Source organism: Coregonus clupeaformis, chromosome 7, assembly GCF_020615455.1.
Source record: "Coregonus clupeaformis isolate EN_2021a chromosome 7, ASM2061545v1, whole genome shotgun sequence".
Lineage (NCBI taxonomy): Eukaryota > Metazoa > Chordata > Actinopteri > Salmoniformes > Salmonidae > Coregonus > Coregonus clupeaformis.
The window spans coordinates 12,768,749-12,796,457 of NC_059198.1; the positions used below are offsets into that span (position 1 = coordinate 12,768,749).

The 27,709-nt window shown below is 44.9% G+C and overlaps 1 protein-coding gene across 2 annotated transcripts in view; it reads left to right on the top strand.

Moving 5' to 3' along the window:
• The window catches only part of LOC121569373 (rho GTPase-activating protein 21), a 109,886-nt gene that overhangs the window by 1,272 nt on the left and 80,905 nt on the right, over window positions 1-27,709 (top strand). Inside the window, exon 2 of one of the 2 annotated variants that reach the window (XM_041880269.2) lies at window positions 192-433. In XM_041880269.2, coding sequence (XP_041736203.2) covers window positions 359-433 — 75 coding nt within the window. In that variant the 5' untranslated portion in view covers window positions 192-358. Of the gene's footprint in view, window positions 1-191; window positions 434-9,281; window positions 9,457-27,709 lie in introns of those variants that run through there. The other variant, XM_041880268.2, reaches the window with a different exon arrangement.

The window sequence follows — 27,709 nt, forward strand, 5'->3', positions numbered from 1 at the left end:
CAGTGTGTAAACATTTATGTCAATGTAGCCTAATAAACTTTTTTTTTGCTGAGACCAAGAAGCACAAGACCCAGTCATTCATATGGCCTACTGGGAAGGTGTCCTTTCTCCAAGCTCGGGGCGAGTCAAGGATAGGGTGCATGTATTCATTACGTCATCTTTTAACTTTCTACTGTGTTTATTCCATGTAGAGTTTTACAATTGACGAAAATGAAGAGGGAGGACTGTGGTGTGGATTAAAACCCTTTCTGCTTTCACTGTGGCTGGACGGAGTAGCCTATCACTTTGTTTTGGATCTCTCCCCCTTTCTCAATGTGGGCTCCAAAGGACTTTTGCCTTGGTGGTTTGAAATGAAATAATGGCGACACGTTGGACTGATTCACCGCAAGACGATGAAGAGAATAAACACAGAGACGTATCTCCAAGTTGTGAGGTAAGACTTTTCCCACATTTTAGGTGTAGTAAGGCAGAGAATGTGACAAAACCCCACAGACTCTAGATTGCAGCCCAACAGCTGTAAAATGGTGTGTAATATTGTGCTTGTTACATTTGCATAGACACAAATCCTAGGAATGCATTTTAATCACCAATGTAGTCTAGAGAGAACAGCTGTCTATCACTGGGGCGTCAATCAACATGGGTACCTGAAGGGAATTTGCCCACGTCAGCCTTTGATTCGAGTTCCTGAACCAATTCAATGGAGATTCTCTACTCTTGATGGCATCATTTAAGTGTGATCCTTTTTAGCAACACTGGCACTGTGTTACTTGCTACACAGTGTTTGTAAGGTGGTTCACGCTCACTAGGGATTGACAATTATGCTGGAAACAAGCACAATGCACACCACCTGTTGGTACAGCAATACATTTGAGACTATTGCATTTACCTCAAACCCAATGACTAATATAGGTCAGACTTGTAATGCTTTCATTGTTTTGTAACCCACACAATTGGATTGTGATGCGTAGAGGACTTGATGCCATGCTTGTTGTTAGCAATGTACAGGTAACTGCCAAAATAAAGCTAACACCAACATAAAGTGTCTTAATAGGGTGTTGGGCCACCACGAGCCAGAACAGCTTCAATGCACCTTGGCATAGATTCTACAAGTATCTGGAACTCAATTCTTCCACAAGAAATTCCATCATTTGGTGTTTTGTTGATGGTGGTGTAAAACACTGTCTTGGGCGCTGCTCCAGAATTTCCCATAAGTGTTCAATTGGGTTGAGATCTGGTGACTGAGATGGCCATGGCATATGGTTTACATCATTTTCATTCTCATCAAACCATTCAGTGACCACTCTTGTGTGGATGGGGGCATTGTCATCCTATAGGGGCATAGCCATGGTAGCCAAAATAATGTCCTGCCTAGCATTTTTATACATGACCCTTTTATACATGGGATTGCTTAATTAATTAACTCAGGATCCACACCTGTGTGGAAGGGCCTGCTTTCAACATACTTTGTATCCCTCATTTACTCAAGTGTTTCCATTATTTTGGCAGTTACCTGTACATCAGTAGGCCTATGTCTGTAATACAAGGTGGTGTGTGTGTTGGCTCATGACATCTGTTATTTCAGGCTACTGGGTACACTTGATGCTGACCGTCACCAACACTTGCTGAATGCTTTTAAAAAGTCTCAATGATCTTCACTTTCATAAACCCATGACATGTTGCGCTGCTGTGGATCCTGGGGCAAAGTGTCTATGTACAAACTCCCACTGAGTGACTTAAGTGTTGCAGAGCAACGCAATGGCATTCACATCTGCCAGCGTGTGAGGTGACAGAGTTCGCTTCTCTTTTTTATAACCACTTTCTGAGTGCAAACAGCATCCAAATATAATAATCTTACTGTCCATTTTCTGGCCAGCCCCATGCCAAGCTCAGATAAATGACACAACATTCTAGAACACATCTCTAACCTCATCCCAAGCCCCCACACGCACGGTGGCATCCACAGTTACATCATCATCATCAGAGGCTGGCTGGCTGGCTGGATGCATTTCATAACAGTATAGCAGCGGCATGTTTTGGATTAACCCATCATCAGAAATGGCAAAACCACTACAGCGTAATCCTTTTACCCAGTGCAGGAGTGTGTACTGTATGGGATGTCAAATCTTTGGGAGCAGGGCAGGCAAGGGGTAGATGGCAGGGGAGTGTTGGAGGGAGGGAGGGGGCATGGAAAGGGAGACTGAGGTGTGCATGTGTGATCGTTGGCGGTCGGAAGTTGTCTGAGGTCCGAGTTCGAAGCAGTGCAGAAATCTAAGCTCGAAGCAGACATAAAGCCCTATAATACAGTAGGAAGAAAGCATGGAGGTGGAATGACACCCAAAAATGACAGCATACTTGGTTTCATATTCTGGTAGGCTATTACTTTATAGCCAGGCATGGATGTAAATCTGTGAAGTAGCGTTGCGGTTTGGTTTTACTCCCAGCAGTTGTTCCAGACTAGTACCTCTCAAGCCACCTAAAGATTTCCTCTTCACTAAATTAAACTATAACCACAGTTTCACAGCAGGTGATTCTGAATCCTTCAGCAGACACATAAATAATGCATCTATCATGTTTTAGTACAATGTCCCCTCTTATTTCTCCCTTTCCCCATCTTTCCCGGTACTTACTACTGCGAGCAAACAGATACTCACAGTCCCACTTTTTCCCGATTTCGTTGCTGTTTCACTTGTCTGTGCCTTACTTTTACGCTGTGCTGCTGGGTGATACCACGGTAACAGAATTACGCTAAGACTCAGATTTTTCGCTTTAAAATGTATGCCAAACAAAAACCAAGTTTAACAAACCATACAACTCTATGCAAAATGACTACTTTGAACAATTTACATAGTAAAAAAAAAAAAACATTTACTGGAAAACTGTGCAGATGCAAAGTTTGCTAACAGAATTACGGTAAAATCTCCCACAGTTTTATTATGTTACCAAACTTTGTATCTGCACAGTTCTTCCTGTAAATGTGTTTTTGTAAAATGTTTAGTGGAAATTGTTACAAGTAGTCCTTGTGCATAGAGTTCTATTGTTTGTTAAACTTTGAAATAAATAGTTTTTGTTTGGTATACATTTGAATGTGATTCCATGGAATTGCCCATCTCAAACTTCAATATACTTTTTTTCTGTAAAGTTTTTGGATGATAAATGTCCACAATTGCAGCTGAGGGCAGCTAAAGACCCCACAGATGACATTGCAGGACTGCTCTGCACAAAGGCCTATGTCCCAGTCCACTATTTGAAAAATGACAGCGGTGAAAGGGGAGGTCCTCCAGAGGTTAATGTAGGATCTGAAGAACAAATGCCCCTCTTATTTCAAAATGTCTCCTTTCAAACATGGAGGTAGATGGAAATGCAAAGATGTAGCCATGTGTGTCAGCACTGTGCTCTTTATGCCTGAAGCTCCCTTTGTGAGCAATAATCAGCACCTGCGGCCTGACGTGGGAACTGGGCAGGTGCTACTCTGTACCTGCTAACACACACACTTCCATCCCTTGTCTCTTACCCAAGCTCCACTGCTTATGAAATCCCATTCCCCTGGGTCTAATGAGAGTTCAGGCCCCAGGCAACCAGGGCAGGACAGAGGCTGGGTGTGGGGGGGTTGTAGTGGAGCTGCTTCTCTGTCCCATTTACTCCCATCTCCTTAATGAGGGAGATTTCAAGGCCTGTCTTCTCCTAACCCCCTCTCCCCGGCTGTGAGCAAAGTGACGGTAGCCACGCAGGGGTAATTTAGGCACAGCTGCTCCCAGTCATTAGGAGAAAAACACTCCACATACACACCCCACTCCTCAACCCCCCTGTATTCAGGGCTGGGTCCAGCATGACCAGCTGAGGCCTCTCTCCTCGTGAGTGTCTGGCTCTGGGGTTCATCCTGGGTGATCCCCTCCTCTTACCACACTTCACTAACCCAAACATGATGCTCAATCCACATTTAAAATGACCTCTCTGGTCCTGTTGACTACCCTTTCATTCACATAATACTATGGCCGTTGAGCTGTTTGCTCAGAATCTGTGACATTGTTGTATTGAGCAGTTATAAAAGGATGTTAAAGTGAGGAAGGGGTCTGTTGCTATCCCTCCCTAACCAACTACCTCTGACTATGATGGTTCAAACCATTCCACCATGTTCATGTTGATGCGGGGGTGTGCATTCCTGCACTAGTTCAGTGCCAGTTGTCATTGTACCCCCCCGATGGCTATCTGTGTTTCCTCTTTCCGACATGTCTCGATCAGAGAGAGAGAGAGAGACGTGTTTTTGAGTGCTTTTCATGCACTCCTCTTTCCACTAGACGTAGCCTCTCCTTCCCCCATAAATCCTGCTCTTTTTCCCTGGTGCGCTTGTCTTTCACTCGCCCTCTATCCGACATGTTTTCTGCAACGCTATATTTACCCCCTGGAACGACGAAAGGAGGGTTGGAGTGGGAGAAGAAAAAAACATGTTCTTTCCTCACGTATTCCCTCCCTGACATTCTGCTTAAAGCCAGAATGCGAGTGTCCAGAAAGCGCTCTTTTTAACAGTGAGTTTGATGTTCTGTGGTCAGTGCTCTCCATGTGGACTGTGGGGTGTCCATGCGAATGCTGTCCGGTTTGGGTGGAAACTCGAAGTGAAAGACTTTCCCGCAGTCTATCCCAACACCACACTCCTCGTGTCAAAAGAAGACACATTTTCATTGTTAAGTCCCAGTCTCAATTACGCCATAATGAACTCACTGTAACGATGAGCTGAAGTTGTTTTTGTCCCATTTTCTGTTTGCGATTTAATCTCATCCTTAGTAAGTATTTCCTTTCATTATGTTTTGTCATTTATCAATGCTTAAGTTGCAAATGCAAATGAGCCGGATTTGAAAAACTATTTTGCCCTGCGTCTCCCTCGTCTGCAGCTCAATGCCCTCTGAGTGCACTTTGGTCAAGGTTTCTTCATATAAACAAGTCCTCAACACAAGCCCCTGACCTGAACTCCACCCAGGGAAAGGTCATTATGCCCCCCGTACAAGAAACACACACACCCTGTCTTTGGGGTTTTACCAGGAGTGTCCACTTTAAGGGCTTTCCCGGTATGCAAACACAAAAAGGCCCTCAGCCTGTTATTGTCACGTCTGTGTGTGTGTCCAATGTGTTTTTGGGCATTCCTTATCTGGATCAAGCCTGCCATCAATTGGCCCTTTTTTCCCTGGAAGAGACAAAGGGAAGCTCTGACATGTGGCCTCGTTGGACTGAAGGTCACATTCATAGCTACTTTGCAGTGGTGTGTATGTATGTGTTGTCGTTATCTACCACGCACTGACCATGCCCCATCTTTTCCTCTGGTCGAGGGATGACATCCCCACACGACATGGCCCTCCTGGATGTTATCTCTCTCTCTCTCAAACTAGCTATGAGCTGAATGCCATTATGCCATTGGAGAGCGGGTCGGATGGATGAAGAGGGGAGGGGGTCAGGAAGAAGAGGGATTTGCTGGTGGAAAACAGGCCAGCCCTTTTCTTTCTCTTTCCCTCTTCTTTTTTTTTTTTTTTTTTTACTCCAACTGGCTCACTGTCACAGCTTCTTCTGCCTGGATGCCCCCGTCCTTCTGGAAGATAAAGGGATGGGGTAGAAAGAAGAGGAGGAGGGGAAAGGGGGCAGACAGACACTGCAGCACCAGCCTAATGCTCATTGAAGCCGAGGTGGTGTCCATTACATATGCCCAAGGCGTCTCTCTCTGTCGCTCTCTCGCTCTGTATCTCAAGACACGCTACACTGAGGCTGATATGTAGTAGTATGTAGTACAAGGATGCAACTTCGCCCACCTTACATTGCCGTCATACTCTCTCTGTTTCTCAGTTTCTCCTTTTTTTATTTTTTCATTTGTTTCCTTCTAGTTTTTTTCATCAAGTCACAGATAAACACTGTTGGTAGAGATGGATGAATGTGCGGACAGAGGGACGGGCATTGTCATGCCAAATGGTGACCGGCTGCCAACTCCGGCTATGAGCCTGATCAGCCATTCTGTCAACCCTCCCCTCCCTCCCTCTCTTTCACTGTTATGTCCCTCCATAACAGAAATTGCCTTGGAAATATGGTTCCTTTTGATTTATGATTGCGTCAACTTCCATCTCCTCTTCCACTGATAGGCTACATGCAGTTATTATACCAAACCCATCCCCATAAAGACACATTCCTCTCAATTATTGGCAGTGGCATCTTAGCCTTTGATGTACATAGATCTCAGACCGCAAAACTAATGGGGAGAAATTGCCCATCGTTTCATTTCCCTACCAGTAATTTCCTGTATACAAGCTTTTCTCCTGACTGTGGCAAATGTACTTCCAAAAGCACTTTCACTTCTTTTCCTGTGTGTTTTTCAATGAACGCTTACGTAAGGTTGTTATCGGGGTCATATCTTGAGCTCTGGTGTTAGTAGGGGCTTTGAGGTTATTGGCAGGAAACCACATTATTTCCTGTCGGCGTCAGCACTGGAAATGAGCAAGGGCACCCCGATGAATGAATGATTTCATGAATGAACGGCAGAATGAGGGAACGGTAGAGCAAATGTTGTTCTTCTCCTAATGCCGGAGGCCGATGTTTGGTGTTTTTGTATGATATCCTTTGGCCAATGTATTAGGAATTCTTAGAAATCAAGACCAATAGTTGACCTGACACCAAATCCCACTGTATGTCAGTTCACAGTTCAGTTCACATATATTAAGCTATTTGGAGTACGTATAGCTTATACTGTGATAAAATACCATGCCTCTGTTTACCATGTCTCTGTCCCACCATGGCACACGCATGCTGTGTGTGTTGTTCTGAGCAACAGGGCGTGTGCGTTGGGCATTGATTCGGTGTATGTAAGCCTGTGTGTGTTTGGGGGACGAGCGATGGAACTGCACATCTGCACCACACGATCCATAACTCAGGATTGATTGGATTGGTGGGGAATGGGGTGATGTGCTCCGGACCAGCCTATTCCTGGCAGTGGGAGGATGGGGGAAGTGCACAGCCACGTTTAGCAGGATGTTACGACAGCATGTTGTTGAGCTGCTATTTATAGGCAGAGCGAGGCCCACACGAGGTATTTTCCTAATTCTTTGTTGTTTGCCCTTTTCATCTCTCCTCTTTCTAGATGTTTTGGACACATTATGCGTTGCTGCATGTATGAGATTGACTGACAGATTTGTCTGGATTAGCTTAGTCCCCATCATGCCTTCCACAGCCTTTGTAATCTTTGATCTTTTGCATGAAATACATTGACAAAACAACAGCTTTTCATTGGTCACATCCCATTTCAGATTTTGACAGTAAGCCAATTGGCTATTTAGAAGGGTTATGCTCATGAGCAAAGCACTCGTTTCCAAATACAGGCATGGGTAGGTGATTGTGTACTGGGGAGAGATTGTGGTGGTTATAGGGGGCAATGGCTATGAATCCTCCCACTTTGTTAATGCAGTGCCGTGGACGGTGGATGGGGCCCGAGGGGTCATCCAGTCTGGACATTGTGTGTGGCCAGTGTGACCTGCCTGACACCAGTGTGTATGTAGCCTGACCCACAGTGTCCTCTGAACGTACTGCTGCCTACACCGTCAGCCACCTCTGATATATGTTGATCCCCAAACCTATCCATCTGTCACCTAGATCCATTCCACATTGAGTTATTGTCACAATTATATCTAACAATAGTAAGATGGGTTAGGGTTTCATAAGCTGATTCTAGCCTAAACATGCTAGATAGAATGCTCAGGAGTGCTGACTAGTCTTTGTTTCACATAGGCCTAAAGTCTGCACCAATGCATTAGTGAGGGGCTAGAGGTATGGGTTGGCAGTGTTAGTGTGTGTTGGTTTTAGCTGTCCCTATGCACACAGGCTATTGGATCATTGAGCATTTCCCTTCAGCAGTGGCAAGCTGACATCCTGTGGGTCTCTAATTATTGTACGTATGTGTGGGTGTGTATGTGTGTGAGCGTAGTAAGGTAGTATTAAAAATGCATGAAGGCCCTATAGCCCTTTCCTCAAACGTATTATCTGGCATTGTTAGGCTGGTAATTGGTCATGGCCTAGGTAATTTGGGTTCTGATGTGAGCTTCAGAGATTTCAGTGATAACTCTTAATGTCGCAAAATAATAACCCTCTGGATATGATAGAACATCAAGGGTTCCAGCAGCACACAACTCTGCATATTCACCCTTCAGTAATCCAGTGCTCTCATATTCTTTTAGCTAATCCAGTCTCTTGGGTTTTATTGCTTTGTTTTTGAGATCCTGAGATAAGAGACTGTTAAGAAAAGGCGGGTTTGACGGGATGTTTATTTTTTACCCGTGGGAGAAATTTTGGACGTGCCCCGTCTGTTTCGAGGGTGGGGCTGCGTCACTCCTCTCTTTTGCTCTCATCTAGGGAGTCTTCCTCCTGCGAAGAAAGTGAAGATTTATGCTAAAATTAGTAAATAAATATATAAAGGAAGGAAGCCGGTGAGAGTACCCGCATTGCCTGCAAACTGCAGAGTCATTCAGGACTCCGCTGTGGAGGCAGATGCACTGCAGAATCCTCCCCATCTCACCCAAGACAACACAGCTTCTTAAGACTTGACTATCTTTCATAATGACTTTGATATCTGACAGTATAGGTGAGTGGGCGCAGTTGCAGTGACTCTTACCTGTTCTCGTCTTGCTGGAGTAGAGTTGGTTTCGGGACTGTCAGCAGCGGGGGGAGGTAGAGGATTTGTGCCTCCTGGTCGGTTTGGTGCCCCTCTCTGACGCAGCACCCCTTCCGATCGGAGCGAGCTATCACAGCTCCTCTGACTGCCTGGCACGGCTGCAGACACCGGCACCGAGAGGCACAGCACAGCCTGGGAAGACTGTTGCAAGGAGTGAGAGGAAAAGGAGAAGAGGGGGGGGAGAGAGAGAGGGAGAATCTTCCTCCCCTTACTCTGCAGGTGTAGCTCCCAATCCTGTCACTCTTAGGTAACTGTGGCAACTCCTGTCCATCAACTTAGAATTGGACCATAACCAAGGAGCATTGACGTCTCTCTTGTCACGGCAACAGACACCAAAGTCTCTGAGGATCTCCTGCATCCTGTCTTTTTTTGTGGTGTGTTTAGGTGTTCATTGGTCCTGCAGAGTACTATGTATTATTAAGATAGTGTTAATGAGCTTTGGAGGGGATGCCCACAGCTGGCAGAATGCCCGCTGGGCGCACAGATGGGCATAGGGATGCTACCCGCTGTGCCGCCTCCTGACAACGTGTCGTCCACCCTGTCCCTACCCCCTTCTGTGCCAGGACATCGGAGCACGATTGGCAACAGCCAGAGTACCAGTGGGTACCGCAGTGTTGGGGATACCCAGCTGACACTGACAGGCAGCGCTGTTGCAGTGCCCGTTCCCCCTGTAACAAATCATGGCTCACCTCAAGGTGCTGGACTGTGTGATGAACAACAACTGGAGCGCTCTCTGTGACCTGTACTGCGCCTGGAGCAATCAGGTCTGTCCTAACTCTCTCAGCTCTCGCCTTCCTTAGATGTTCTGTGAAGTCGACAATGTGGCATTGCGACGTTACTTCTTTAAATGATTTAGCAAAGGTTATCTGTTAAAGTCCATTGAGAAAGCAGCTTTGATGCAGTGTGGCATGGTTTATACCCCCTTTCTCCTCCCTGCTTTACTCTCCTGTCTGTACCGTCTCCTCTACCGGTACCCCTGACACCTTGCGCATTTATAGCTCTATTCACTACTCCAGCGTGGCATGGGAAACAGTAAACCACTGGCATGGTGACCTCTGGACTGTTGCCCTGGACTGTAGCTCGTAGCGCTGCATAGTTAGTTACATTGAGTTCTGCAGTATTTATATGGGAGGTCTGTTTCTATTTTGGGAGCAGCACTGCAGACTACAGTTATGTACTTCCCCTATGTGCAACGACTGTGTGTGTGTGCATGCTTGATCTGCTGTAGGCTATTCCTTTCCTACTTCAGTCTTCTCACTGTAAAAGCAAACACTGTACCTATTGTTCCAAAAATTGTGCCCTCTCCCTTGTGGAGCGACACAGCAGGGTTGCTCTCTCTCACCCCGTCCGCTAATTTAATTTTAGCTGCGCTGAAAACTGTTTGCGTCCCACGCCGATCTGATAGCCCTCTGTTTGCTGTGTGGTGCTGCTGGCTACGGCTCTGAAAACGGCCTTTGTGTACCGGCTTCATGAAATATTCACAGTCAGGCACCTGGCCATGAAGGGAGCAGATAGAGGAGCCCCATCCCCATCTTATCACTCCACTAACTCTCCCTCTTAGTCTCTTCAAAGACCAGGGAATAATACGTAACAACATAACGTTGATCTGTGGTTACAAAAGGCAAATATCCCCTGTGTGGTATTTCAATATGTTGGCCACTTAAAAGAAGATTAGTCACAAACTCCGGCTTTGAACTTGTCTTTCTTTCTTTGCCGGACGGCCAGACAACGTTCCAGTGTACAGTGGAGTTCAATAGAAAGAGTGATTCCTTTCATCCTCTCTAGTGCAGGTTTTCTGTTCCCTCGCTCTGCTCCCTTCCTGCTAGATGGGGATTAGGCTGCTCCATGTTTGTATGGGGGGCCTGCTTCTTTTGTTGAATATTCAAGACCACACTGCAAAACCAAAACTTGGAATATCTCATAAGAGATAAAGTTCCAAGGAGACACACAACTCTTTTCATCAGCCGACGACATATTGAAATACAACAGATACATTTTGCCTTTTTGTTGTCCATCTGCACGTGTATGCCTTCTTTCACCTTAGTTAACACAGTGTGCAGGGTTAAACAGCATTGTGGGAGTGTGTGTGTGTCACAGTGCACCCTGTCACAGCCCTGCTCTGTCAAACCTCTGATCTCTGATAGAGGAGGTGGATTAATAATTAATAGTGGAGCCCAGCAGTGAGGAGCCCAATTAGCTTCCGTTGCATCTGGGGGGGGCCCTGGTATCAGAATTGTCCCACCTGCTCTCTGTCTCGTGTGTGAGAGAGGGGGATGAGGATGTGTGTGTGTGTGTGTGTGTGTGTGTGTGTGATGGGCTGGGTCTTTGTCTGGACCTCTCTGGAGGATATTCTTCACACTACCTACCCATACACCCCCAGGACCACACCCTCAGTGGAGGGAGGGGAAGATGATGCCCTCTGGTGCAAGTAGATAGAGAGAAAAATGTGAGGGAGTAATTAAAAACAAAGGGAAGTGAAAGCAATACATCAGACCAGGCGGGATTCTAGTCAACATGACAAACTAGGATAACATTCCAAACAAACAAACATTGGGGGAGACTCCTCCCCACTCTGTTGGTGAGCCCACATCAGGTTCTATGACTGTGCAGCCCCTGACTCTGCGCCTAGTCTGTGATTTGCACTGGCCTGGCTCTCTCTCTCCCCTCTCTTTGTGGAGAGGAATTCCAGGCCACTGGCCTGCACAATCACCCAACTATTAGCATATGAAAGCTGCTTCGGGGAAGTGAGCACAAGGGGGGGAGGAGGGGGGAGTCATAAAAGTTCCAAATCGGTCGCAACACACTGAACAGACACTGGCCGTGTCAGAATACCCATACTTGTGCCCTAAATAGTAGGCAATTTTGAGTGTGAAAAAAAGAACGTTTAATAGTATGCGTCTTTCGAAAATGTAGTATACTTTAAATGCCCAGATGTCATACTGATTTCAGCTTTGACAGCAGCTGATCAATTAGATATGGGGATGTGCTACCGAAATCAACGAATAGCGGGAAACAACGCAATCGATCATGACCCGTTCTCAGTATTCAAAAATATCATGTTTTATAGTATGTAAATGCCAGGATGTTATACTTATCTCAGCTTTTCATCAAGTAGAATTCGATGCACACTTTCCACAATGCATTGGAAGAGGTGGGCTGCGAGTGATAGTCCCTAGTTCTCTTCAAGTAGCCAAACAACAAAACTAGGCTACTTAATTGGGAAGATGTCAAATAGCGACGCTTTTACAGTGGTGTTCAAATGTAGGCTAAGTAGTTTTTGTTCTCCTTAAAATTATCACGAGTATTGCATCGTAGGCTACATCTTTGTGTTTTCTCATTAATGTGTCTTGTTCTCTTGACCTTCATCAGAGCATTTAAACTAAATACTAAACCATGTTTAGATTTCTGAATGTGTCTGCACCAGGGACTCGGAAAGTGGCAGTGTTTATTGATGTCATGTTAATCAGGCCTTTTGATTTGAGCAAATTGATTGTTTTAGTTTTGTAGGCTAGGCTACGTATTTCATTATTTAATTTATGGATCAAGCCTTCGCAGTCATTCTGATCTCGTTCCCAGTGATCAGTGCTTTAGTTTATAATGTTGCTGTCCAGTGGTTCTGAATTTGTGATGCAACCGACTGTCCACATTCTTCTGTGCAATAGGCTTTTTATTTGAACATTTGAAAAGTTTTGGTGTGTGTACTAGACTATTTGATAGAATTTATATACAGTACCAGTCAAAAGTTTGTACACACCTACTCATTCAAGGTTTTTTATTTATATTTATTATTTTCTACACTACCTGTCAAAAGTTTTAGAACACCTACTTATTCAAAGTTTTTTTTTCTTTATTTTTTACTATTTTCTACATTGTAGAATAATAGTGAAGACATCAAAACTATGAAATAACACATGGAATCATGTAGTAACCAAAAAAGTGTTAAACAAATCAAAATATATTTTATATTTGAGATTCTTCAAATAGCCACCCTTTGCCTTGATGACAGCTTTGCACACTCTTGCCATTCTCTCAACCAGCTTCACCTGGAATGCTTTTCCAACCGTCTTGAAGGAGTTCCCACATATGCTAAGCTCTTGTTGGCTGATTTTCCTTCACTCTGCCGTCCGACTCATCCCAAACCATCTCAATTGGATTGAGGTCGGGGGATTGTGGAGGCCAGGTCATCTGATGCGGCACTCCATCACTCTCCTTCTTGGTCAAATAGCCCTTACACAGCCTGGAGGTGTGTTGGGTCATTGTCCTGTTGAAAAACAAATTATAGTCCCACTAAGCCCAAACCAGATGGGATGGCGTATCGCTGCAGAATGCTGTGGTAGCCTTGCTGGTTAAGTGTGCCTTGAATTCTAAATAAATCAGACAGTGTCACAAGCAAAGCACCCCCACACCATAACACCTCCTCCATGCTTTACGGTGGGAACTACACATGCAGAGATCAACTGTTCACCCAAACCGCATCTCCCAAAGACGGTGGTTGGAACCAAAAAGCTCCAATTGGGACCTCAGACCAAAGAACACATTTCCACCAGTCTAATGTTCATTGCTCGTGTTTCTTGGCCCAAGCAGGTCTCTTCTTCTTATTGGTGTCCTTTAGTAGTGGTTTCTTTGCAGCAATTCGACCATGAAGGCCTGATTCACACAGTCTCCTCTGAACAGTTGATGTTGAGGTGTGTCTGTGACTTGAACTCTGTGAAGCATTTATTTGGGCTGCAATTTCTGAGGCTGGTAACTCTAATGAACTTATCCTCTGCAGCAGAGGTAACTCTGGGTCTTCCATTCCTGTGGCGGTCCTCATGAGAGCCAGTTTCATCATAGTGCTTGATGGTTTTTGCGACTGCGCTTGAAGAAGTTCTTGAAATTTTGTCGTATTGACAGACCTTCATGTCTTAAAGTAATGATGGACTGTCGTTTCTCTTTGCTTATTTGAGCTGTTCTTGCCATAATATGGACTTGGTCCTTTACCAAATAGGGCTATCTTCTGTATACCCCGCCCTACCTTGTCACAACACAACTGATTGGCTTAAACGCATTAAGACGGAAAGAAATTCCTCAAATTAACTTTTAAGAAGGCACACCTGTTAATTGAAATGCATTCCAGGTGACTACCTCATGAAGCTGGTTGAGAGAATTTCATGAGTGTGCAAAGCTGTCATCAAGGCAAAGGGTGGCTATTTGAATATATTTTGATTTGTTTAACACTTTTTTGGTTACAACATGATTCCATGTGTTATTTCATAGTTTTGATGTCTTCACTATTATTCTACAATGTAAAAGTAAAGAAAAACCCTTGAATGAGTAGGTGTGTCCAAACTTTTGGCTGGTAGTGTATGTTACAGCACTTTGGTTTCACTAATAAATATGTTGAAATGGAACCAAATTATCTGTTTCTATCTTTAGTCATTTTTAAATGGGATAGATGGGCTTATATGGGTTACGGTGTTGGTCGAATGTGATAGTCTGCCTATAACTGTAAGTCGCTCTGGATAAGAGCGTCTGCTAAATGACTAAAATGTAAAATGTATAACCTACTCAGCCGGTCAGGCCGTGTCATACTGCATACTTTTTACTAAACGGTACGTGCTAAATGGTATGCGACAATGAGTGCATACTATGCAGTTTAACTATGTAGTACGCTAGTACGGGTATTCAGACATGGCCACTGGCTTCTTCAGCCCTGGTCCAGGCCAAGTGCCCATGTTCCAGGCACTCCATGAATAAGACCCCAATGTACTATAGTAGTAGTAGTAGTAGTAGTAGTAATGCCATTTAGCAGACACTTTTTTCCAAAGTGACTTAGTCAGTCATCCATGCATTTTTTCACATGGGACATAATCAATCAATTGAAGTTATTGATTTGTTGAGAACCTCGTTAGCTAGATCCTGAATGAATACCTGATTGAAAGGTTGGAAACCCAATAGACACTGACTGTAGCCTGCTTTGACTTCATGTGTCAGTGGTAGAGTTTTGAGTCGAGTATGTGTGTGTGTGCTACAGAATAGCTCCTGTTTTGAGTGTGTTTGTACTGTGTGTGTGAATGATTAAAAGCAGTTTACCCAAGCGTATAACGCTGTAGTGATACCCCCTGCTGTGCGGCTGAGCTTTGCGTTTACCAGACAAGTGCGTGTCTGTTTTTTAAAGCACCATGAAACAAATATGCTGGTTGTAAGAGAAGGCACCTGAGCTCCAAACCCATTTCTAATCTCTGTGAATGGCAGGCCCTTTAACTGTTCTGTATCTAAGCGCTCCACATTAAAATACAAGGCATACAAGGTACAAGGTGTTTAAAGTATTAAGGATATCAGGATAAACTCTACCAGTTGACTGCTTTTAATGTGTCAGTCTGTACTTTATTGTTCCTACACACACTACCTACACGTAGGCTGCCACTAGTAATTGTTTAGGCGCTAATTGATAAACACTACAACCTCCATCGTAAAACACTCTGCTATGTACAAAAATATTTGTTGCAATTTCTTTTATTGTGTGGTATTTAAGTCTGATAAAAAATGGGGAATTGCCAGGGACCTCACTATACGATTTTATCAGGATACTTAAGTGCCGATATGATATGTGTTGCTATTCTCACGATTCTATATGTATTGTGATTAGATACTGCGATTTTATTGTAATTTGACGTTCCAAACATATTGCTCAGTGTATGTTTAATGCAGAGAGACGAGAGAGCATGAGAAAATGAGTTTGATCAGTCATGGAAATAAAAGTGCTGAAAATAAGCGATAGGATGAAAAATACCAGAGTTTTGGCGCAGGTACAGCAGACTAGTGCTAGCTAACGGTAACTAGCAAAAATAGAGAAATGTGTGTTTGTGTATATATTTTTTTACAAAACTTTGAGTCAAAATATGTAACTATCTATTTTTTCCCCCATCACTAGTTATTACCCAACCGTAACATAATAGATTACTCATCTCATCATGCTACCATCTGGATGACATGATATTCTCACTCCCAAGACACTGCTGTATCTGTGCATTTGACTGACTGTCAGTTTGACTGCCCTGGATCTCTGCGTGCCTGTCATAATAGGAACCATCCATCTCAACATCTGTGTGTGGGGAAGGAGGGTGCACAGAATGCTGATTCACCTTCCGTTTTTCCCCCTCCAACATCCCTCACTCTCCATTCCCTCTTCAGATGGAGAGAGAGGGAGTTATGGTGGAGGTTGTCAGTGTAGTAGTGGTGGTAGTAGTGGTAGCGGAAGACCTAGCTGGGTGCTTGAGCGTACTGTAATGAACTCATCAAGCTCAGGTCCACCATAACACATCTTTAAGATTCCCTGTCTCACCTATCCCTGGAGCTGTGTATTCCTTCAACTGTATAATAATGCATTGTGTTTGTTGTAGCCTACACATTGGTCCTATCCTTTCACTGAATAATGCTGAGTGGAGAAAATGTCTGCATCGCTGCCTGTCAGAGAGGGAAGCACGGGCTCTGAATGAGAAGTAGCCCGACGATGCTGCTGAGGTATGCTAGCTGGGCAACGAAAACCTCCCTTGAAAAGATGCAGCTCTCTTTGGTGCAATGCAGGCGGACTGGGAGGAGCTATTTGGAATGGGTTGGACCTATTTAGTGTGACTGTGTGTACGTGTGTGTGTGTGTGTGTGTGTGTGTGTGTGTGTGTGTACGCGCGTGTGTGTGTGTGTGTGTGTGTGTGTGTGTGTGGTGTTTTACGGCTGTGTTAGTCTGTAGAGAGAGTGAATGTGAGCTCTGCCCTTGCACAGAACATCACCTGCAGAGTGTGTGTGTGGTTGCGTCATGCGAGAGGGTCATGAAAAAGGGAACAACTGCCCCTCCTTGGTAACAGTGCTGGGCTGCTAGAGAACGCACCAATCATACTCATGTTAGTTGTTAGTATGTTGGTTTGTCAGTAAACAAGAGATATATACATGACCTTTGACAAATTTTATGCAATACAGTATATATATTAGAGTATTTTCTATACAGTTTATGATAATGCTTTGCTTGCCCTTCATCACAAAGTCCTCTCCCGTTTAGCTCCATGCCTAAGCAGAGAGGGGAGGGAATGGGGTGTGACGGGCATATTTTCCTGTCTGTTTTCCTCACACAGCCTTGAGGCATCCCAGTAAAGGAGGTGTTAATTGGTTGTCTGCTCAGTGTCAGAGCACGCTATTGGCCTCGGCGTAAAGAAAAGCAGAGACAAACAAGGGGAATAATGCACTCTGTTCTCTATCTGTCTATCTGCTTTGTTCAAGGGGACGTCACCCCTATTAACATTCAGATGGCATACAGCAGGGGTGTTCAACTAGATTCAGCTGCGGGCCAATTCTATTATTATTATTATTTGTAAAAAAAAATTGAGCGGATGGTCAGGGGGCCGGAGCATAATTACAAATAATTTGTAGACTGCAAATTGATCGCAAGAAGCCCAAACAGATAAATATTTGACTAAAACATAATCATTTCAAACCTTCCTTACTTTTGTATACAATCACATACACTTTATATCTCTAAGTGTGGGAATACTTGCCTCATTATTTGAAGTAAAGTAAAACGTTCAGGTTTCAAACAATTCTACTGCCTCAAGCTCACATTGCAAAGTGGTGGGTCACGCGCTGATAGTCAACGGTAGGCAGGCTAAAGTATATGCATCCGAATGGCGAATGGGAGGCGCGCTTTACAAGTTCAGATTGAGAAATAAAAATAGCTCATTTTTTAATTGTAGCCACCAAAGTTTTTAATACGCGATTGCATTCAGAATTGTTGTTTGTTGCGCAATGACTGGGCTTGCAAAAGCAGGTTTCACTCCAGTAGCCTACAGGCTTTTTGAGGAGCTACTCTGGCGCTGTCTGACAGGTGATAGGCTATTCCGCTCCTCAGGCTTTGTATGCTGTGCGCCTGTGATAAATAAGATACATAATGACTAACGAAAATACACACGCGCAAATTTAATTCCACAAAATTATTACAATTAACCTATATACCGATAAGCATGACCGGTCAAATGTCTTTTCGGCAGCTAACCGATTAACAGTTAACCGTTAACATCCCTAATCCAACTATTATTATTATTATTATTATTATTATTATTAGGTATTTGTATTATTTTGCTCAGAAAGCTTTAATCAAATCACACGTGGGACGAATGGCCGCCAGTTATACAGGTACAGACATCAAATCAAATTGTATTTGCCACATGCGCCGAATACAACAGGTGTAGACATTACCGTGAAACGCTTACTTACAGCCCTTAACCAACAATGCATTTATTTCTTAATAAAAAAGTAAAATAAAACATCTAAAAAGTGTTAAGAAAAAAAGAGCAGAAGTAAAATAAAATAACAGTAGGGAGGCTATATACGGGGGGGGTACCGGTGCAGAGTCTGTGCGGGGGCACCGGCTAGTTGAGGTAATATGTACATGTGGGTAGAGTTAAAGTGACTATGCATAAATAATTAACAGAGTAGCAGCAGCGTAAAAAGATGGGGTGGGGGTGCAAATAGTCCGGGTAGCCATGATTAGCTGTTCAGGAGTCTTATGGCTTGGGGGTAGAAGCTGTTGAGATGCCTTTTGGACCTAGACTTGGTGCTCCGGTACCGCTTGCCGTGCGGTAGCAGAGAGAACAGTCTATAACTAGGGTGGCTGGAGTCTTTGACAATTTGACACATGCTCCTCTGACTGTGATGGAGATGGACGGTTCATCTAGAGTGACTAATTGCTAGCAAAACCAATGGGACAATATCAAAATGAGTATTTACTGTCTCTGTGCAGACTGCTGCGGACCCTCCCTCACAGACACGCAAGGCTCTGGGACACGAGATGGGAGGAAGACCGGAGAGCACGTCGAAAGAGGGGAAACATTGAGGATGGGTTGATAGAGGGGCAGAGTTCAGGGATGAGAGCGAGGGAGATTTTAAGAATGAGAGATGGAGAGAGTGCAAACAGAGTCAAGAGGAGGCAAGTCAGGGTTGAGAGAATAAGATACAGTGAGGGGGAAAAAAGTATTTGATCCCCTGCAGATTTTGTACGTTTGCCCACTGACAAAGAAATGATCAGTCTATAATTTTAATGGTAGGTTTATTTGAACAGTGAGAGACAGAATAACAACAACAAAATCCAGAAAAACGCATGTCAAAAATGTTATAAATTGATTTGCATTTTAATGAGGGAAATAAGTATTTGACCCCCTCTCAATCAGAAAGATTTCTGGCTCCCAGGTGTCTTTTTATACAGGTAACGAGCTGAGATTAGGAGCACACTCTTAAAGGGAGTGCTCCTAATCTCAGTTTGTTACCTGTATAAAAGACACCTGTCCACAGAAGCAATCAATCAATCAGATTCCAAACTCTCCACCATGGCCAAGACCAAAGAGCTCTCCAAGGATGTCAGGGACAAGATTGTAGACCTACACAAGGCTGGAATGGGCTACAAGACCATCGCCAAGCAGCTTGGTGAGAAGGTGACAACAGTTGGTGCGATTATTCGCAAATGAAGGAAACACAAAAGAACTGTCAATCTCCCTCGGCCTGGGGCTCCATGCAAGATCTCACCTCGTGGAGTTGCAATGATCATGAGAACGGTGAGGAATCAGCCCAGAACTACACGGGAGGATCTGGTCAATGATCTCAAGGCAGCTGGGACCATAGACACCAATAAAACAATTGGTAACACACTACGCCGTGAAGGACTGAAATCCTGCAGCGCCCGCAAGGTCCCCCTGCTCAAGAAAGCACACATACAGGCCCGTCTGAAGTTTGCCAATGAACATCTGAATTATTCAGATGAGAACTTGGTGAAAATGTTGTGGTCAGATGAGACCAAAATTGAGCTCTTTGGCATCAACTCAACTCGCCGTGTTTGGAGGAGGAGGAATGCTGCCTATGACCCCAAGAACACCATCCCCACCGTCAAACATTTACATTTACATTTACGTCATTTAGCAGACGCTCTTATCCAGAGCGACTTACAAATAGGTGCATTCACCTTATAGCCAGTGGGATAACCACTTTACAATTTTTTTTATTTTTTGGGGGGGGGGTAGAAGGATTACTTTATCCTATCCCAGGTATTCCTTAAAGAGGTGGGGTTTCAAATGTCTCCGGAAGCTTGTTCCACCATTGGGGTGCCAGAGCAGCGAACAGTTTTGACTGGGCTGAGCGGGAACTATGCTTCCGCAGAGGTAGGGGAGCCAGCAGGCCAGAGGTGGATGAACGCAGTGCCCTCGTTTGGGTGTAGGGACTGATCAGAGCCTGAAGGTACGGAGGTGCCGTTCCCCTCACAGCTCCGTAGGCAAGCACCATGGTCTTGTAGCAGATGCGAGCTTCAACTGGAAGCCGGAAACATGGAGGTGGAAACATTTATGCTTTGGGGGTGTTTTTCTGCTAAGGGGACAGGACAACTTCACTGCATCAAAGGGATGATGGACGGGGCCATGTACCGTCAAATCTTGGGTGAGAACCTTTTTTTTTTTTTTTTCACCTTTATTTAACCAGGTAAGCCAGTTGAACAAGTTCTCATTTACAACTGCGACCTGGCCAAGATAAAGCAAAGCAGTGCGATTTAAAAACAACAACACAGAGTTACATATGGGGTAAAAAAATACATAAAGTCAAAAAAATACAGAAAATATATATACAGTGTGTGCAAATGTAGCAAGTTATGGCGGTAAGGCAATAAATAGGCTATAGTGCAAAATAATTACAATTAGTATTAACACTGGAATGATAGATGTGCAAGAGATTATGTGCAAATAGAGATACTGGGGTGGTAGTTGGGTGGGCTAATTTCAGATGGGCTGTGTACAGGTGCAGTGATCGGTAAGGTGCTCTGACAACTGATGCTTAAAGTTAGTGAGGGAGAAAGAGTCTCCAGCTTCAGAGATTTTTGCAATTCGTTCCAGTCATTGGCAGCAGAGAACTGGAAGGAATGGCGGCCAAAGGAGGTGTTGGCTTTGGGGATGACCAGTGAGATATACCTGCTGGAGCGCAGACTACGGGTGGGTGCTGCTATGGTGACCAATGAGCTAAGATAAGGCGGGATTTGCCTAGCAGTGATTTATAGATGGCCTGGAGCCAGTGGGTTTGACGACGAACATGTAGTGAGGACCAGCCAACAAGAGCGTACAGGTCACAGTGGTGGGTAGTGTATGGGGCTTTGGAGACAAAACGGATGGCACTGTGATAGACTACATCCAATTTGCTGAGTAGAGTGTTGGAGGCTATTTTGTAAATGACATCGCCGAAGTCAAGGATCGGTAGGATAGTCCGTTTTACGAGGGCATGTTTGGCAGCATGAGTGAAGGAGGCTTTGTTGCGAAATAGGAAGCCGATTCTAGATTTAACTTTGGATTGGAGATTCTTAATCTGAGTCTGGAAGGAGAGTTTACAGTCTAACCAGACACCTAGGTATTTGTAGTTGTCCACATACTCTAGGTCAGACCCGTCGAGAGTAGTGATTCTAGTCGGGTGGGCGGGTGCCAGCAGCGTTCGATTGAAGAGCATGCATTTAGTTTTACTAGTGTTTAAGAGCAGTTGGAGGCTACTGAAGGAGTGTTGTATGGCATTGAAGCTCGTTTGGAGGTTTGTTAACAAAGTGTCCAATGAAGGGCCAGATGTATACAAAATGGTGTCGTCTGCGTAGAGGTGGATATGAGAGTCACCAGCAGCAAGTGCGACATCATTGATATACACAGAGAAAAGATTTGACACATTGAACTCTATCTGAGAAGTAGTTGGTGAACCAGGCGAGGCAGTCATTTGAGAAACCAAGGCTATTTAGTCTGCCAATAAGAATGCGGTGGTTGACAGAGTCGAAAGCCTTGGCCAGGTCGATGAAGACGGCTGCACAGTACTGTCTATTATCGATCGCGGTTATAATATCGTTTAGGACCTTGAGCGTGGCTGAAGTGCACCCATGACCAGCTCGGAAACCGGATTGCATAGCGGAGAAGGTACGGTGGGATTCGAAATGGTCGGTGATCTGTTTGTTAACTTGGCTTTCAAATACTTTCGAAAGGCAGGGAAGGATGGATATACAGTGGGGAGAACAAGTATTTGATACACTGCCGATTTTGCAGGTTTTCCTACTTACAAAGCATGTAGAGGTCTGTAATTCTTATCATATGTACACTTCAACTGTGAGAGACGGAATCTAAAACAAAAATCCAGAAAATCACATTGTATGATTTTTAAGTAATTCATTTGCATAGTATTGCATGACATAAGTATTTGATCACCTACCAACCAGTAAGAATTCCGGCTCTCACAGACCTGTTAGTTTTTCTTTAAGAAGCCCTCCTGTTCTCCACTCATTACCTGTATTAACTGCACCTGTTTGAACTCGTTACCTGTATAAAAGACACCTGTCCACACACTCAATCAAACAGACTCCAACCTCTCCACAATGGCCAAGACCAGAGAGCTGTGTAAGGACATCAGGGATAAAATTGTAGACCTGCACAAGGCTGGGATGGGCTACAGGACAATAGGCAAGCAGCTTGGTGAGAAGGCAACAACTGTTGGCGCAATTATTAGAAAATGGAAGAAGTTCAAGATGACGGTCAATCACCTCGGTCTGAGGCTCCATGCAAGATCTCACCTCGTGGGGCATCAATGATCATGAGGAAGGTGAGGGATCAGCCCAGAACTACACAGCAGGACCTGCGGCAGGTAGCTTAGTGGGTAAGAGCGTTGTGCCAGTAACCGAAAGGTTGCTGGTTCTAATCCCCGAGCCGACTAGGTGAAAAATCTGTCGATGTGCCCTTAAGCAAGGCACTTAACCCTAATTGCTCCTGTAAGTCGCTCTGGATAAGAGCGTCTGCTAAATGACTAAAATGTAAATGTAATGGTCAATGACCTGAAGAGAGCTGGGACCACAGTCTCAAAGAAAACCATTAGTAACACACTACGCCGTCATGGATTAAAATCCTGCAGCGCACGCAAGGTCCCCCTGCTCAAGCCAGCACATGTCCAGGCCCGTCTGAAGTTTGCCAATGACCATCTGGATGATCCAGAGGAGGAATGGGAGAAGGTCATGTGGTCTGATGAGACAAAAATAGAGCTTTTTGGTCTAAACTCCACTCGCCGTGTTTGGAGGAAGAAGAAGGATGAGTACAACCCCAAGAACACCATCCCAACCGTGAAGCATGGAGGTGGAAACATCATTCTTTGGGGATGCTTTTCTGCAAAGGGGACAGGACGACTGCACCGTATTGAGGGGAGGATGGATGGGGCCATGTATAGATCCGAAACACACAGCCAGGGCAACTAAGGAGTGGCTCCGTAAGAAGCATCTCAAGGTCCTGGAGTGGCCTAGCCACTCTCCAGACCTGAACCCAATAGAAAATCTTTGGAGGGAGCTGAAAGTCCGTATTGCCCAGCGACAGCCCCGAAACCTGAAGGATCTGGAGAAGGTCTGTAGGGCCAACATCCCTGCTGCAGTGTGTGCAAACCTGGTCAAGACCTACAGGAAACGTATGATCTCTGTAATTGCAAACAAAGGTTTCTGTACCAAATATTAAGTTCTGCTTTTCATATGTATCAAATACTTATGTCATGCAATAAAATGCAAATTAATTACTTAAAAATCATACAATGTGATTTTCTGGATTTTTGTTTTAGATTCCGTCTCTCACAGTTGAAGTGTACCTATGATAAAAAATTACAGAAGTCTACATGCTTTGTAAGTAGGAAATCCTGCTAAATCGGCAGCGTATCAAATACTTGTTCTCCCCACTGTAGGTCTGTAACAGTTTGGATCTAGAGTGTCACCCCCTTTGAAGAGGGGGATGACCGCGGCAGCTTTCCAATCTCTGGGGATCTCAGACGTTACGAAAGAGAGGTTGAACAGGCTAGTAATAGAGGTTGCGACAATTTCGGCGGCTAGTTTTAGAAAGAAAGGGTCCAGATTGTCTAGCCCAGCTGATTTGTAGGGGTCCAGATTTTGCAGCTCTTTCAGAACATCAGCTGTCTGAATTTGTGTGAAGGAGAAGGGGGGGGGCATGGGCAAGTTGCAGCGGAGGGTGCAGAGCTGGTGGCCGGGGTAGTGATAGCCAGGTGGAACGCATGGCCAGCCGTAGCAAAATGCTTGTTGAAATTCTCAATTATTGTAGATTTATCGGTGGTGATAGTGTTTCCTAGCCTCAGTGCAGTGGGCAGCTGGGAGGAAGTGCTCTTATTCTCCATGGACTTTACAGTGTCCCAAAACTTTTTGGAGTTAGTGCTACAGGATGCTAATTACTGTTTGAAAAAGTTAGCCTTTGCTTTCCTGACTGCTTGTGTATATTGGTTCCTAACTTCCCTGAAAAGTTGCATATCGCGGGGGCTATTTGATGCTAATGCAGTAGGCCACAGGATGTTTTTGTGCTGGTCAAGGGCAGTCAAGTCTGAGGAGAACCAGGGGCTATATCTGTTCTTAGTTCTGTATTTTTTGAATGGGGCATGTTTATTTAAGATTGAGAGGAAATTACTTTTAAAGAACAACCAGGCATCCTCTACTGACGGAATGAGATCTATATCCATCCAGGATACCTGGGCCAGGTCAATTAGGAAGGCCTGCTCGCTAAAGTGTTTTAGGGAGCGTTTGACAGTGATGAGGGGTGGTCGTTTGACCGCGGACCCGTTACGGACGCAGGCAATAAGGCAGTGATCGCTGAGATCCTGGTTGAAGACAGCGGAGGTGTATTTAGCGGTTAAGTTAGTCAGGATGATATCTATGAGGGTACCCATGTTTACGGATTTAGGGTTGTACCTGGTAGGTTCCTTGATAATTTGTGTGAGATTGAGGGCATCTAGTTTGGATTGTAGGATGGCCGGGGTGTTAAGCATATCCCAATTTAGGTCACCAAGCAGTACGAACTCTGAGGATAAATGAGGGGCAATCAATTCACATATGGTGTCCAGGGCACAGCTGGGGGCTGAGGGGGGTCTGTAGCAAGCGGCAACAGTGAGAGACTTATTTCTGGAAAGGTGGATTTTTAGAAGTAGAAGCTCAAACTGTTTGGGCACAGACCTGGATAGTATGATAGAGCTCTGCAGGCTATCTCTACAGTAGATTGCAACTCCACCCCCTTTGGCAGTTCTATCTAGACGGAAAATGTTATAGTTGGGGATGGAAATTTCAGAATTTTTGGTGGCCTTCCTAAGCCAGGATTCAGACACTGCTAGAACATCAGGGTTGGCGGAGTGTGCTAATGCAGTGAATAACTCAAACTTAGGAAGGAGACTTCTGATATTAACATGCAAGAAACCAAGGTTTTTACGGATACAGAAGTCAACAAATGATAGCGCCTGGGGAGTAGGAGTGATACTGAGGGCTGCAGGGCCTGGGTTAGCCTCTACATCACCAGAGGAACAGAGGAGGACTAGAATAAGGATACGGCTAAAGGCTTTAAGAACTGGTCTTCTAGTGCGTTGGGTACATAGAATAAAGGGGGCAGATTTCCGGGCGTTGTAGAAAAGATTCAGGGCATTATGTACAGACAAGGATATGGAAGGATATGAGTAAAGTGGAGGTAAACCTAAGCGTTGGGTAACAATGAAAGAGATAGCATCACTGGAGGCACCGATTGAGTCGGTCTCCGCGTGTATGGGGGGTGGGACAAAGGAGCTATCTAAGGCAGGTTTAGCTGGGCTGGGGGATCTACAGTGAAATAGTACAATAAGAAATGACCGAAACAGCAATAAGCAAACCATATTGACATGGGAGAGAGGCATAAAGCAATCACAGGTGTAATTTGAGAGAGCTAAGACAACAGCTGGTAATGGCGACAGTTTGGGCTGAGGCTAAACATAAACAGGATGCGGTACCGTAAAAAGGAACAGTCCAGCAGGCATCAGCTGTATAGCTGAGTTATCATAAGGTCCGGTGAACAGCAATAGGATAGTTCGGAGGTAGTTCGGGTAAAGCACTAGCGAGCAAGAGGCCACGGCTAGCGTGTGCTAGCGGGCCGGGGCCTGCAGATGGAATCTTCGTGGTCGACGTCGTAACGGGAAGCCTGTTGTAACCACATCAGACAATTTCGTCGGCAGACCAGTCGTGTTGGATCGGCGGGGCTCCGTGTCAACACTAGGTGGTCCCGTCCGGTTGACAGAGGGGTAGATAGCCGGGAGATGGGCCTGGCTCAAAGCTAACTCAGGCTGATTAGCCAAACCACAACGTCCATTTTGTTGCAGCTAGCTGGTAGCGATGAATCCGGTGTTGAAGGTCCAGTGATTCAGTGATTCCGGCAGAAAAACTGATATATTCTGGGTCGATAACGCGCTGTGCAGACAGTGCAGACTGGCCGAATAATAGTCCAGGCTAGAGCTGGCTGGTAGGTGGTGCAGGCCACGGACAATTGTGAAAAACCGCTAACGGTAGCAAGTAGCTAGTTAGCTGGCTACTCCCGTCCGGTAGACCGAGAGGTAGATAGCCGGGATATGGGCCTGTCTCTAGGCTAGCTCGAGGCTAACTGGTGCTTGCATCGGGGGCAGTGGTGATTAGCCAAACAGCAACATCCATTCGGTTGTGGCTAGCTAGTTGCGATCCGGTGATTATTTCGGCAGAAAAATCCAATGTTCTGGGTGAAATACCGCTAACTGTGGCTAATAGCAAGTAGCTAGTTAGCTGGCTAGCTAGTTTCAACTGGAGATTCTAGATAAAAGGTAAGTCAATAATAGAATCCGTTCCACATTGAGTGAGGCGGGTTGCAGGAAAGTATATTTTGTAGAAGGATGAAAAGTCTGATAGGGAAATATGTACGAAAAATACTAAGAAACAGGGTATTTACAGGCTATTTACAGACACACGACAAAAACAGGACTGCACTGCTACGCCATCTTGGTTTACATCCTTCCCTCAGCCAGGGCATTGAAAATGGGTCGTGGATGGGTATTCCAGCATGACAATGACCCAAAACACACGGCCAAGGCAACAAAGGAGTGGCTCAAGAAGAAGCACATTAAGTTCCTGGAGTGGCCTAGCCAGTCTCCAGACCTTAATCCCATAGAAAATCTGTGGAGGGAGCTGAAGGTTCGAGTTGCCAAACGTCAGCCTCGAAACCTTAATGACTTGGAGAAGATCTGCAAAGAGGAGTGGGACAAAATCCCTCCTGAGATGTGTGCAAACCTGGTGGCCAACTACAAGAAACGTCTGACCTCTGATTGCCAACAAGGGTTTTGCCACCAAGTACTAAGTCATGTTTTGCAGAGGGGTCAAATACTTATTTCCCTCATTAAAATGCAAATCAATTTATAACATTTTTGACATGCGTTTTTCTGGATTTTGTTGTTGTTATTCTGTCTCTCACTGTTCAAACAAACCTACCATTAAAATTATAGACTGATCATGTCTTTGTCAGTGGGCAAACATACAAAATCAGCAGGGGATCAAATACTTTTTTCCTTCACTGTACTAGAAAGAGAGAGGCAGAACGAGGGGGAATAGTGAGGGACTAGAGAGGAAGAGAGGAGGAGGAGGAGGGTTTATTCTTTCCAGCTGAGCCTGGGTGTGGTCATTATGGGCCTGGGGACCTGCTGTGGCTCAGCCTGCAGTTTAGAGCCCAGATATTCAGTTTCTGACCTATCTGCCAAATAACTCTGTGTGTGTGATTTGAGTGTGTTTGTGATGCGTGCATGTGTGTGTTGTGTGTATTTCATGTTTGCGTTGTGTGTGTTTTGAGTGCTTGATATTTTGAATGAGCGTGCTTTGCATGTTTGCTCCTGTTCTATATTGAAGTGCTCTCTGGGCTTTGTTTTTGTGTGTACTTTGCTGTTTGTCCTCTCTCTGAGGGTCACTCGAGGTAGAGTGACATGGATGGCGTAGTCCCTTCAGCTGTTGTGATCCAGTACAACCGGGCTCATATTTGCCTTCTGAACTGGAGCAGGACCCCATCCTGCTGACACCCTGTTATCCCCTGACCTCCGCACATGAATGTTTGTGTGTGCATGCATGGGTGCGTGTGTTCTGTCACTACTCATAACATTAGAGGTGTGTAGATAAGTGAAGCGATATTTATTCATTTCTTTATTAAATTAATACAGT